This window comes from Bombus vosnesenskii, unplaced genomic scaffold, assembly GCF_011952255.1.
Source record: "Bombus vosnesenskii isolate JDL3184/JDL3185 unplaced genomic scaffold, Bvos_JDL3184-5_v1.1 scf7180000016261, whole genome shotgun sequence".
Classification (NCBI taxonomy): Eukaryota; Metazoa; Arthropoda; class Insecta; order Hymenoptera; family Apidae; genus Bombus; species Bombus vosnesenskii.
In genome coordinates, this window is record NW_022884330.1 from 118,297 (window position 1) to 132,839 (window position 14,543).

Sequence of the window (14,543 nt, forward strand, 5' to 3'; positions counted from 1 at the left end):
TCTCGATAGCTCGGAAGCGATCGAACCCGCGAAACACGAAGAAAGGAAGAGGAGATTCTCACGATAAACGTTCGAATCTCCGCGAATGATCTATAAAGAAGTAAGAAGGAACAAAGTAAGTAAATTGGCCAAGCCCAGCTCGTTCCCCGAAACGATTTCAACGAGAAGCGACTTGGGATTCACCGAAAAGGTTCGGAGGGCAGGAACAGTGCCACGCCTACGCTTATATCGGCCTACCGTTTCGCGTTCGTGTCGATTTTCCGTGGATCTGGTTGAGATATTCGCGTGAACCGGTCACGACGGACTCATCGGGCTCGTCTCCCCGTAATTCGTGTACCGATAAGCTCTTAGAAAGCGCACGGTCTCTGGATAAACGCTCGTAGTCACGGTCCACCGAGTCGGATACGGTGAATAGGTGAAACTTAATCAAAATCGTCACGGCCTATTTTGACGGAATTGCCCGGGGATCGGTCTGCCCCTTCCGTTCGTTCCAGTGATCCGCGTTTTTCGCGGAAATGGAAAGCTGTCGTGAGTTAGAGATCGCTTCGACGTGTTTCTGCCTTGTCGATCCATCGATCGGTATCCTCGTTTTGGTCTGTTCGTGATGGGAAATCGGAGCTGATCGCTCTGCTTCTAGGTTGTATAACGATGTTGAGTAACTGTTGAGTTAGAATGAGTATTTAAGTAGAAATGAGATATTGAAGTGGATGGATGGTGAATACGATAGGCCGATCGAAGGTCATGCGTTTCTTTTCAGTCAGTGTAAAAAGTACGTACGTCAAAGTCAGAAAATCGATAAAGACGCTCTTATTACATTTTTCACCTGTGATTTTCCACTATTATGTCCTCTGTAGATATTCATATTTTACGTTAAAGTAATTTTTCTGTATGTCACAGCTTCCTTTTCTTTTCTTTCTTTTGTATTTAACGAATTCGTATTTAACGAATATTATAAGCGACCCAGTGTTAGAAACGTTAGCGCTGTTTCGAATTTCCAGTAATAATCGCGTCTGAATGTTTTATGCGATCGGGTTTGACAACCGGGTCTAAAAAGGTGGAAGTCAATTTTCTTAATGGAGCAAGATTTATCGGTGGCAGTTAAAAAGATACTAAATCAGTCAAAGTCTAGGAACCGACTACAATGATTTCAGGATACCTTTCCTTTCGTATGCCGTGTTCTATTTTCATCGATCCTTCCCATTAGCCGATGAGTAACGCCTTTTATCGGTGCCACCAAACCCTGGCTATCTCACCCTTTCAATGGATCGATAAATCAATGAAAACCGGTAACATTGCGTGGTAACCAGCGTCTGCTGGTTAATGCCCTGAAGTACAAACTATTATTAACGAATGTCATCGATGTTGCTGGGGCACGACACGTGATGCGAATTCTCAACTAATTGGCGATCAGTCAGGTTCCGACTGATCGATTGATACGGCGAATTGTGAACGCTATCAACGCTCAAGTTTCGTTAGGAAAGTGACGACAACGGCCATCGCTGCTAATTGGATAAGACAAAACTGGCGGGTAAGGATGGGTGCTAGTCGGCCCCGATCGAAAGACGCTCGTGGGTGGCATTGCATGGGAAAAATCCGCTTTCCCGTGTTTTCTCGAAATGAACAATAACTCTACGGAATGCTTCGACTCGAAAGATACTTGTGCGGTCTTAAGGACCTTAGCTATAGAAATGCTAAGATTTATGTGTCCACAACAAAGGTCTTTAGGCATCTAGTTTGGACGGGACGTAACCGACGGCCACTCCAAATCCCAAACAACACGAACTTTAAATAAATGCTACCTATGCACTCTGACTTATTAGAGGTGTTGCAGTTATCTAAATATCGGTATAGATGATATACGACATATACCTAATACTTATAGCAATTTTCTGTCATATAGTTCGGTAGTTTCGGACGTCTCTTATTATCTTCGTGTTACTTTCGAACAAAACTTTCGATGATTATAAGCATTAAAAAATTCAGTTTCTTCATCGCAATCGCTATCGTTAATCGTCAGTACGCCACTCTGTACTTTTTCATATTACAATCTTATTTTGCAATCGATGTTCTAGTTTCCAATGGCAGCTTCATCGATTTTGCATCACGCTCGCGTTACATAATTTCTGCAAAATGCATACCTATTACGCAACACTATCCTGCTATACAGAAGTTTAGAAGCCAGCGAAATGCTCGGTGAATTAATTTCAGCGTTTTCTAAACGCGGTTTTAACAACGTTTTAAACTAAGCTCTACGCGTGTAAACGCGAGCGCGGTTTAATTGCGGTTGACGGGGCATTTAACGAAGAACCGTTTTCAAACGGCGGAAACGGTTCTTTAATATTAGCACAGGGGTTACTAGCTTCATTAGCACCGTCTATGAACGCTGTTCTATGTTCGTGCGGCAAACACCGTTCTGGGAATTTGTGTTCTACACTGTTGCTTTTTATTTTCTGTGTTTCTTCGCGAACGCAACACCGTTTCGTTCAAAGCAACCTCTGGCTGATTTGATTCTTTTTTAAAATTATTTTACTACAAATCTGTTATTTCAATCGTATCTTACGTTTCCTATAACGCAGAATATTAGATAAAGTAGAATTTGTTAGAGTAAGTATAAGCAAACGGTATCTAGTTGTTCCGCTGCTTGTATCTGACGGTGTACGTGCACGATTCGACGTTAAAATCTATTAAAAAAGAAAAAATGGGAAGGAAAAAAAAAGATCGAAGAAAAATAGTTAAAAAAAGAGAACGCCTCGCCTGGAAAATTTTTCTCCATTAAACAGCCTCCATTATGATTCTCCTAAGCTTCCAAGCGCATTGCTAATAGGAATAACAAGCGGCGCGCGTACAGTGTATACGCGCAGAGAATAATCACGGATATATCGTCGGAGGTAAATGCTTTCGGAACCGCGTATTCGAGTGATCGTGCAAAACGGAGAAACGTAATCGCGTCCATAATTCTTGACTGCGTGTAGGCTAATGCGTTGTACGCCGTTGCTTAGATTTTCAGGAACACGCCGACTTTTCTTGATAACACGGTTGAAGCACGCTGCCAAGGTAATCGGCCTCGACTTCCTATTCAAATCGGTACGGGCCACGATTATAGAGACTGACTGTGCGTGGATGTGTTTGCACGCCTACGCTATGAATCCGTTCAATTCGCCTCGCGAACGCGCGCCGGCGAACATCAACGCGAATCGTGTCTTCAGGTTCTTATAGTCGACGATGGTGACTCCGTACACCCACGAGGAATCACCTCGCGAGACCTTTCTTCTTCTTTCCGAACGGTTCGTTCCAACCTCTTGCTGTAAAATTGGTTCGATAGAATGTTTGAAAATTTTAGAAGACTTCTTTTAACGTTTCTTCTTCCTTTCGATGGTAGGAACTGTTCTTGCTGAATTCTTCTTGTAACTAGAGTTTTCTAACTTTAGAATTTCTACGCTGTTTCTCCGTTACAATTTGTTCCAAGCGATTGGAAGATAATTTACGGAGTGCAGACTTACGTGTAAACTATAATTTTGCATTTCCAACCATCCGAGGGTATTCTTTTCGTTTAAAGTAAAAAGATTCTCGTCGACGGAGATAAGAAGAGAAGAATGAAAAAAGAAAAAAAAAAAAAAAGAAACGATCGTACGGTATATTAACGCATAGTCTATATCAGCAGTAATCTCGTAAGAAAAATTAGAATTTAATGTATTCGCAGTTTCATGTACACCCTCTTGCTCGTGAAGAGGAAGCCGACCACACGAGTTTTATAAAATACGTTATTAATTCTACGCTGCGGTAGATGATTCAATCTCTAGACGTTGTTATTTTATCTCATAGCATCATTAAACTAATCACCATAAACTTAACATAGCTCTACAACATCGTAACATTACCGCTCTATTATTACGACATCACGAACTTTCCTCGTTTAAACTCTCTCCGGATTGAACAATATCCTAATTCCCCCTGCCTTTATCTTATCGTTATTATTCGCTATCTTTTACCATTATCCGCAACACACACATCCTGTCAGAAGCCAACGATAATTTAATCCATTCGTCTTTCCTTTTTATTTCTCCACTTTGTCGGATATTCCGACAGCTTTTAGAAGAACAGCCGATAGACCCAGCGAATTCAATTTTCGGTCTGCGAGAGATTAATTTAAAACATCGTTAACTCATTTCCACTTAGTATTTATAATTGCGATATTTTTTGGGCTTCGTCGCAATCGTCTTTTGCAATCTGCAGCGCAACGAATCATCAACCTTTCACCGATCCAGTTCTCCGAGACTCCATCCGATAATTTCATTGAGATCCATGGCTATCGACTATCTTGCGAGAATCGTATCGAGATCACGTAGATCGCGCGATTTGTTTTCCATTGAGGATACAGGGAATCCGCGGACTGGCATGAAAGTCAATAACTGTCGGTCGATACCTGGCGCACGGCTACCGAGACAGCGAGCTGCCAGCGGTTTCAGCGTAACCGTAATCTCAGCGTGGATTCAACCGTGAATTATGGACTACTTTATGCCGGTTGCACGGACAAGAACGCCCCTGTCCTCGGTTCTTCCGAGCACACGCTACTCCGTCACATTCTAACACCTATCCTCCAACTTTCCCATGGATAGATGTGCTCGTTGCCGCGTTCTAGCGGTTTTTAGACTCGAACTCGACACGGAATTAAACGATGCAGGCTTAACGAGCAGCGGAGAGGATAGGAAATCGCGTGGAAAATTGTGGGACGGGTTCAAGACATTTTTGTGAGAAGTAGGTAAGCGTGTATCCTATCGATGGTAGATAATTGCTTGGACGAGAGCGAGTTGGAAGTTTCTTCGTTAAATGAAAATAAGTTAGTGGCGAGATTTCTTCGAGATTCGTTATAGATATTAGATTAGATAGTACGTTTCTTTTCGAAACGTTAAAATAAAAGTACGATATACAAAGAGAACGAATAGTTTGGCCATGCTTCGTTTGGAGTTTCCATTCGCGGTATTCGTTAACCTGTTCCAGCATCGATAAAAAGAATTTTCATGCAAGAGTCGCTTCGAAAGTTCCAGCTCCTACAATAAAATTCCATCGATTAACGTAACGAGAAACAATGCATTTCCGGTCACGGTTATCGATCCCGAGGCCAATAAAATTTCCATACGAGTTTTCCCGCGCCCAACAGAAGCGTGTAACGTCAACTGGCGAGATTATCCGACGTGTTCCTACGCCGTTTGAAAAAATTGCATACGAGAAGTCGCAGACCTACGATAAGATTCCATGCAGCGACGTAATCAATGTATAATTCCGGTGGGTAGCTGTGCAATTACTGGAAGGCCATAAGAGCCGCCATAACAGGCGTCACAACGAAATTTCCACGCGAACCGATAAAACAAGCATTGCGTAACGTGCAAAAGGAAAACGGAATCGTGACCGTTGCCTTTACCACGACTGCCATCTGTCACGACAGCACGCACGGTTGTTCGCCAGATTAAGAGTCGGATTTTTCATCAATTCGCCAGATAAAACGATATCGTCGCGCGATACTTAACGCTGGTAGGACTTTTGCGCGCGTGCACGCCAGCACGAACGAACACGAAAAATGGAGACGATTGACGAGCCGAGGGGTACGTGGTCTGCTCGCGATAAACCGACGTATTCCACTAAATAGGTCGTGCCCACGGCTAAAAAGCTGCTGACACGCTGCACCGAATCTCCGTGAATAGCGAGATGCTTGTCCACGAGAAAGTTAACGATCGATGCATCGGAGATATACCCGATGCTTGTCTTGTACTAAGATTTTTCGGACTAAAGTGAGATAAATTTTAATCCATTAAGGACCAAGCGAAATAATTCAAGTGGTTCTGAACGTGTTATGGGATAAATAAACATGCTCGAATCACGCTAATCGTGGCTAACTTCTTCGCGCGAAATTGTCGATAATTCGATTGTTTGATTCTCCACTGACGTTTGCTCTTATTTAGGGGTATATTTATGGCGTTGGTAAGTATGGCGTGGTTTCGTTTTTCGGCGCGGTGACACGATTCTTTGTACCGAATGGACCGACGCGCAGAGATCGTACGTGGAAATTTTCACGTGCGATTTGCACGAGGCCACAGCGACTCGTCAGAATTTCAAGCGGTAGATTTTGAAACGGTAGTAACTGGAAATGATAAAGTAGCAATAAAAGAGCAATTGGTCGAGTGTCTCACGGATACGGAGTGACGTTAAGTATCGTGCTTTGCATAACGCGACACTCGATATACTGTCGCGTACCATAAATCGAGTCTGGAGAAATGTCATGTAAATTGAACGAGCTGTCGGAATGTTCGTCATCGGTCAAGTATATCCATCACTTTTACTCGAAGAACATAAACGATCGCGATTAGCGATAGCACCAGAGTCGAGCTTTACTGCCACTATGACCTACTTCACAGTCATCGCCGGAACAACATTATTATTTCACGTATATAGAGAGAATATGATTTTCTCCGTGTGTATTTAACACCGCGTCAATCTTAAATATTGAGAATTTTTATATCGAAGATTTTAAGTATACGAAGTTAAACTAACGCAGCAACTAGATTTAATATCGTTTGTTTCTTTCGGAATATTGTCAGTCTGCTACTTATTTTTAAACGATCAAAAAAATCGTACTTATATCTTTTCCTTATAATTTTCATATTTAAATACAAAATGCATCTTAACCAATATCGTCCATCCCACGAACAATTTTCCAATAGCAAGTAACACGTAAGAGCAATAAGAGGACGTGGGTTTTATTTCTTCTCGCAGACTCTGTTTTATAATTGAAAATACGGTACCACGAAATAATCATACGATTACATCCCTAATCGATCATCCGATACCGTTGCGAAACATCCTCGATACGTCATCGAACGCATCATTACGATAGCTTCTCTCTGCACGCTACATTTCCACCATCGCAGCATCTTCTTTGGTCGGTAGCCCGTTGTAGCGCAGAGGTTCGCTCACTCAAGATAGTAAAGGCATTCCGTAAATTCTGCGAAAACTGTTACTCTAACCTCAAATCTGACCAAGCTTCCGCACGTATCTCGCAGTTGGTACTGCTTATCCATCGCCACACGCTTAGTTAAACGTTTACGTAAGCCGAATGATTACGCGGTTCGAAGAAAAAAAACACCGAGGATGATTGCACGGATCCTTTAACAAGTTCCGACAACTTGTACAAACTAACGGTGTTGACCTGTTTCCAAGAATTAGTTTTTATTTTCTGTAGACAGTTACCAGAATCTCCTGCAAGAAGAGTCGACCAACAGGAAATTAAGAACGAATGTTTTATCAATTTCTCGTACGCAAAAATTGAACACCTTTATGGAAAGGAAATACGATCCAGTTGTGTAAAATCTCGCAATAAACCAACAGCGATCCTAGCTTTCGGTTTTTACGAGAATCGCTAAAATATCGATCGTTCGAGCTACGTTATCGATTCGCAAATAGAATCAACGGCGATTGATAATTTGCAAGATTAATGGTCCATTTGTCCCAAAGTTGCTTACAATCGAATCACCGATCTGATAACCACGGTTTCATATAAGAATTCTTGCCAGGACAAAAATCCATCCATCGGTAAAACCGAATCGCGATTGCAGGGTAGGAAATAAGTACTCGACTAACTCGATGTAAAGTCGGAACAAGGAACAGAGCATGTGGCGTATTGTTCTATGATGTATCGGCACGTGTTTGAAACTTTCTACTATAAAAGCAGCGTAACGCCGCGCGCCGCGCTGCTCCGAGATGGAGCGATCGGACGTCGTCTCGAAAATCTTTTTCGATGCGTGGCTCGATAGTTCAACAGATCGGAAACTCAACACCGTTACATTTTCTACGAAGTTAACGGACGTTGAACATAAGCCGCGTTTCCTCGTTGTTTTTTAACAGCTTCGATCACCGACCGACAGCCACTCAATTTTACCGCTTCGAGAACTTTCGATTTCCGCTAGACGATCGATCTCGATAATAATTTTACCGATTTGTTTTAAGAATATTCGCCGACATATCGATCCGTTCTAACAGAATTGTTAAATGTTTACGATTTCTCCGTGGTCGATCCTGTTTTCCGCACAGCCCGCCGACTTCAATTTAGTGAAATGTGACTTCGTGCCTGAAGATTTAGATAACTTTTCTAATATGTATTTATTCCGTCACGCTTGATACTTTCGATAGCATTTTTATGGGGCGTGCTCCCTTGGACTTTCCACCGTTATCGTATTCTCTTTTTTCTTTTTTCGTAGCTATTTTGATATGAATATAGAACGCAGGAAGATTATTCCGCGAATACTTGGAAAAGAAATTGGTTCTCTGATTAGAAGATCAAAAATATACGACACAGATCGAGTTTGCACTAGCAGACTATTTTACGAATATTTCGCGCTGTGTATGTATCTAGGAAAGAAAATGTCTGTAGAACGATATCTAGCTAGTCAAGTCGAAGGCCAGCGAAGAATGTTTGTGACCATGGGAGAGTCGTGTGTACAGGAAAAAGTAAACTTCACGGGAATGTAAAGAGAGTCCAAGTATGCACAAGCTGCATAACGTAGTACTTTGTAGCGTAACTTTTAAGGATAAGTTATGTAAAACGTACTTTAAATGCATTTCTTTCGACTGAATTTTTTCATTTCTCTATAAATATCTAATTTATTCGAATGCTTGTAATATTTTAGAAGGAAAAGGTACGACTTTGGTTAGAAATTAAGCTCGTAGACAAATTGAAAAAGAACGCAAGTGTCAGCGAATTGTACGCGTAGAAACGTAGATGTCGACTTCTACGGTAACAGCTAACAAACAGAAATTCAAGTTCTTCCTGTAAATATTTACACGTCTCTGAGAGTAAAGCAATATATGTTCTATTCTTCTATTGGAAGATAACGTTCATTTTTCAGAGAAATCATTCTTTATTATTTAAAGTCTTTATCTTTAAAAGTAGTCGGGGCGGTCACGTACGAAGTATCGTGTAGCATTTGAGGAAATCTATCAAATACCTTTATCGTTCGTAATCGCTTATCTCCGTGGTATCGTCCTAAATATATCCCTATTATTTGCTTACAAGAATCTCATAACAGCGCGATACGCGATATGAAATGTTAAAAGTCTAACTGACCGTGACTCATGGCACCAATTATCTATCAAATCATTAGATTCGATTTAGATATTCGAATAAAGGTAAGGCAACGTCGTTTATTCCAACAAATCCGAATTAATCTAAATGAGCCATCTGAAATTTCTAAATTTCCAATAGACGCGTCTCGAATAAACTAAACTTCTATAATACGTCAATCTGTTGGAGATCGTATGAAGAGCCGCGCGTCTTCGATGATCTCGTTCGAAACCACTAGCTTTTCCACGGTTGATGGGTGTGTACTTTCCCGGCTATAGAAATCGAAGTTAACCGACACCGGCTAGAAAATCGAATCCAGCGATCGAAACAAATTAGTGGTCTTTTTCTCTTTTGGCTTTCACGCAATTTTCACTCGAAGAGACGAGGCAGGTGTGTCTCTCCGTGAACGCCTCGATTCGAATTTCCTCCCGTGGTCTTTCTCCGCAGTTCAATACCCGAACACCGTCTTAACCGCGAAACGCCAATTATGTTTTATCTAAACGTCGATCTTCAATATCAGATAAGACCGAGCCTCTTCCGCAGGCATTGTTCTCGCGCGGATGAGACCGAGTCGCCGGGAAAAACTCACCGACGAGCCGACGAGCCGACGAGCCAGTCGAAAGCAACACGGTCCGCACCGCGGACAGATAAAGTGGAACAATCGCGCGTAATCGTACGCAATCTATGGGAGAAAGTGGGCTAATGCGAGCTGCGGATAGACTCGGGACCCGCAACGTCTTTGTTCTCTGCTGATTCCAGCTACTTCGCTTCGCAGGAGACAAAGATCGTATAGTCGCTGGAACAGATACAGTAGGTGTGAACGAAGTTCGATCGAACTGGTAGTAGTAGCAGCGTTATCTGTGCGCTTGAACTCTAAAATTTCATTGATTCGATGATTCTAATACCCGTTTGCTGGTCTAACATTTTCTTTGCCGATCCGAGCTTAAAGCTGTGTGGGTATTCGACGACGCGACTTCAGTACGACTTTCTTGTTCTTAAAAGAGGAAGAAACTGAACTCTTGATTAATGCGAGCGAAAGCGACAAATTGTCGTCAGCGTGCGTATAGCCTAAATACGTTCGTAACGAGTACGTGGAACGAGTCGATACATTTCGTTCAAGATGACTCGTTCGATCAAAGTACTGGAAAGGATGGCTTAAAAGATACGACTTTGAAATACTTTGCTTATTGCGAGTTTCGTGATGTACACGTGTCAGGATAAATGAAGAAGCTGCGTGGATCGTTGCTGTTGAAGATTGCGTAAACTTTCAGTAAGTATTCGTGTTAGATGGGAAAGTGGATAGCTTCGTCAGACTCGATGATGTTTTTTTTTATAGTTTCGGCTAGCACGAACTTGTGGCAGGTCGTTAAATTTTATAGTTATTAGCTTTGTTGCGAATATTTTGTTAGAAGAATTAGTACACGTGGATTTTCAATGGCGTCTGGCATTGGTTCGGACGAAATGGCGATAAAACGACTTTCCAAACCACTGTACGTTGCGTTGGCTGTTGGAAAAACGCGTATAATCGATTTGGCGGCGATACACGTGACAAGGAAAAGCACGAAATTTGCGATTCGCATCGCAATCAACCGACCGTTCTACCGGATTCTGTTCGTTGATGATTCATGCCGCGCGATTTTCCTTTTTCACAAAGGGGCAGATTAGATCGTTATCCTGGCGGATCTCTATATTTCTCTATTTTGCTGTGGTTGGAAATAAATCACTGTTCGGGTCATCGCGGCGCACAGCGAGCGCGGACACTCTACGCTTGGGTGCAAAGGTTAAGCACACGCGTACAAAAGAAAGCAGTTAAATGCCTTTATTGCTTCCGCGAAGCAAGTCAAGCATTTCGACGCAGTGCTCATTACGCTTCCACTGGTGGCTTGCGAGAGAACGTCTCTCGTTCCTCTGTGAAAATCTCCGTTCGTTCTCTCTACGCTGTATAACCAGCCCAATGTATTTGATTACACGTAACAAGAAACTAGATGCAACGACAGGGTAACGTGAAATTTCATTGCAACGGATTATCGTGATACGCGCTGCTCTGTCGAAGGTCGATAGAAAGCTTCCACGTAGATACATATGGCGCGTGTTATATAAAACATTTTTCAATTTTATTGGCGCTGCAACGAGACACGACGATTGTCGTGATTAATATTCTTCTAGGATATTTACCGTAAAAATATATTTGGCAAAAAATAAGTATACAGTCTGAATAACCATTTCGAGCGCATAAGTATGAAATATCGAAATTTATTGACAGATGCGCATGTGTAAGACGATGCAAACTAGTTGTTTTAATCGATCGACTCGCGAGGTGTGATCCCGCGCGTAAAACTCGAAACAGAGGGATCGTATTCCATAAAATATCGCGTACGGGGTAACGGCATACTCGACGATGTAAAGCAGACACACGGCTAATTTGAAGAAAAACACCGGGTTAATTATGTGCAAAGGACGATTATTCACGGAATAAGAAAGTAGAGTGGAAGGCAAAAAGGAAACGAGGACCGTGCGCGGCTGTTCTTATCGCTAATTTAAATCCCGCCGTGGGCAGGAAAATCATAATCCTACTTTATACTTCCTTCGCAGTGGGAATATCATGGTCGAACGATGATCCGCGCGCAGGAAACTCGCCGCGTTGTATTTCTGCGGGCATCGTATCGCTTTCCTTCTCGTGCTGCACCGCCTATTCGGCGTGATTCGTTCCTTTTTTTCGCTGCGAGCCTCGAATTGATGAATTTCACCTGGTCAGGCGTTCGTAGAAAGGAGGAAACCGAAGACAGGACTGAAAAGCGAGAAAGTGTGGCTGTCTGCATTGGGCCGCGACGAGCTTCGTATCACTTCAGCTGCATATCGGAAGTGCTATATTTGTACTTACGCTTATTACGGTATAATTGACAGATGAAATACCTGTTTGAATTTGATGCTCGATTAAATTTAGACGAGAAAGTTGCGAATAGTCGCTGTCACTCAACACGTACTTAATCATTTTGCCAACAAAAACGTCAACAGCTGTTGTCGTGGAATGTAATGTTAAAGGAAATGGTCCGTTAAGTTTCATACTCGTAATCTTCAGATTAGACAAATTGTAAATGAGATAATTATAGCTTTAGGACGCAGAACTATATCTTGTCACGATTCTAACGACTTTAGGATAGTTGAAATTTTGGCGTTTACTGATCTATCTGCGGGCATTCGATATCGATACGTTAGACTCGAATCGTAAAACGAATTCTAGTACTCAGCGTTGCTCTATATTTACCATCGTATGATCTACGAATCAGTTGGACACGTTAATATGGCTGATTTCGAGTTGCTCAGTATCGGACTGTGATCTAGTCCATAGCGTAATCCACGACAGGTCAATTAGATCTAAATTGTGAGATCTATCACGGACTATAGATCGCTCAATTAGCTGTAAATATTCTTCGGTTTCACGAATCTTGAGTTTTATGGTTCGAACTTGTGAAACCCAGCAAAGATCACCACAGAGCCGCGAGTCGTTGAGCCATCCTTGAATCACTCGAACACCACCTAACCGCGAAGGACCTTGAGGTCGTGGAACTTGCTAGGGATTTCTTGAGATGGTGTAAGACGTGGATTCCAATGATACAAGGCGGATCTCATGATCCAGGGGTCAGGCAGCTGGAAGTGTCACGACCCCGATGTGATCCGTAGCGAGTGTCACGACTACAGGGTTTGCGCAGTGTCCGATGACTCTGTGGTGGTTCGTGGCTAGATCCACAACTTCTGGGTCAGATGACTTGAAATCTGACATCGATGGTGTCAACTAGCGATATCCACGTTTCCTACAGCTGGCTTTGACGTACTCTGTACGAGACCTTGAGGATCAAGCTATCAAGGTTTCATGACCTCAGGGTGGCTCGTGATACGTTCGGTGATTCTGGGTCGGCAAAATAATTATTCAAAGTCGTTAATTTCTTCTTCCTTTTTTTTGTCGGCGATTTATCTGACCGGAATTTTAATGTACTGCTTTAATAGTGTTATTATGCAGCGCATGCTTGTAAATGCATGACTTAATCTACCAGTGGTCGGCGTGAAAGAAAACTTTCGGGAGATCGCCTCTGATAACGGTACTTGGTCGAAACGCAATTTAAAGCCCATAAATCGATCTTCGCGTGGGCTTCCGGGTACTTTCGAATATTCGTATACTTAATAACCATACATTTCGCTGTTCACTTAACACGCTTTCCAATCCTGAAGATGATACTAATTTCGATACTTAACATTAGCTGATTTATGTACTCGTTGGTGGTTGTCATTAGTAGCTTGAAATTTAACGTGGAACGATAGCATTTGAATCATATTACAGCCACTGACACCTTCTATGGTATTTTTACTGTATCATACACGAAACACTTGCATTCTATTCGTGCAAAATTTACCCCATCGTTTGTAACAATCACGGTATTTCTGAACGATAAACTTCTACATTTGGTAACCGTAGGATGAATCCTTTATGATTACAGGTACTCCAACGAGACATAGAAGCGCATGGTCGAATCGTCAGTTCGGTCGTTAAATTAGGAGATAAAGTTGTCAGTCAGCAGCAAGCACAGCAAAAGGAGCAGGAACAAGATCAAGAGGAGCAACGGGAACAACGGGAACAACGGGAACAACGGGAACCGCCACAAGCTTTACGAACAGCGAGATCTTTGGAACGCCGATGGCATTTGCTGTTTCTACGAGCTTTGGAATGGCAGTGTCACATCGAAACTCTTGTGTCTCGTATAAGCAGTAAGGTGAGTACATTCTTGTTTTTGCTAAATTTTATACTTTCGCGAATAATTGTCACAAAATAGACTAAGCGAATAACGAGTACTAAATTCATCTAAATCACAAATAAAGATTCACCGATGCCGACTATTAACCGCGCTACTTCTATTCAAATCAAATACAACGAACAGTACACCTGTTCGAGATTTATCACTCGGAATTATTGTACGAAACGGCAATTTGTTTTCCATACTCGCTGAAGTGAGCTAACTAACGTTACCAACATTCCTGATAAGTCCATTCACAATGGCAACTGATTAGAATTACAAAAACAGATGTCAGAGGAAGCGGTCTCGTGAAACGATCTGCTAGAAGAGCAAGCTTCAAATTAGAAACTCTAGCACAAAAGGAGATAATTTGCATTAAGTGTAACTACACTCATTTACCTCCATGTTAAAGGAGAATTCTTAGCTTGGGAACTGAAAAAGAAATACATAGTTCGGACATGTTTGTATTAACCCTTAGTATACCAAAGTGGCATGTTCGATGATTTTTCCAAGAGTTCTTTGCCAGATCACACTTTTCGTATTAATTTAACGTACTACCGTAGTTTCGTCACTTTCGTTAAATCGGACAAGGATATCATCGATAATGAAATTTTATCTGAGATACGGTTTCTAAAACGTATTCT

General features: G+C 42.0%; 1 protein-coding gene across 6 annotated transcripts in view; it reads left to right on the top strand.

Moving 5' to 3' along the window:
- The window catches only part of LOC117241675, a 132,647-nt gene that overhangs the window by 41,270 nt on the left and 76,834 nt on the right, over positions 1-14,543 (top strand). For all 6 annotated transcript variants that reach the window (XM_033507654.1, XM_033507656.1, XM_033507652.1 and 3 more), the window contains exon 7: positions 13,606-13,878. In XM_033507654.1, the coding sequence (XP_033363545.1) occupies positions 13,606-13,878 (273 nt within the window). The remainder of the gene's footprint in view (positions 1-13,605; positions 13,879-14,543) is intronic.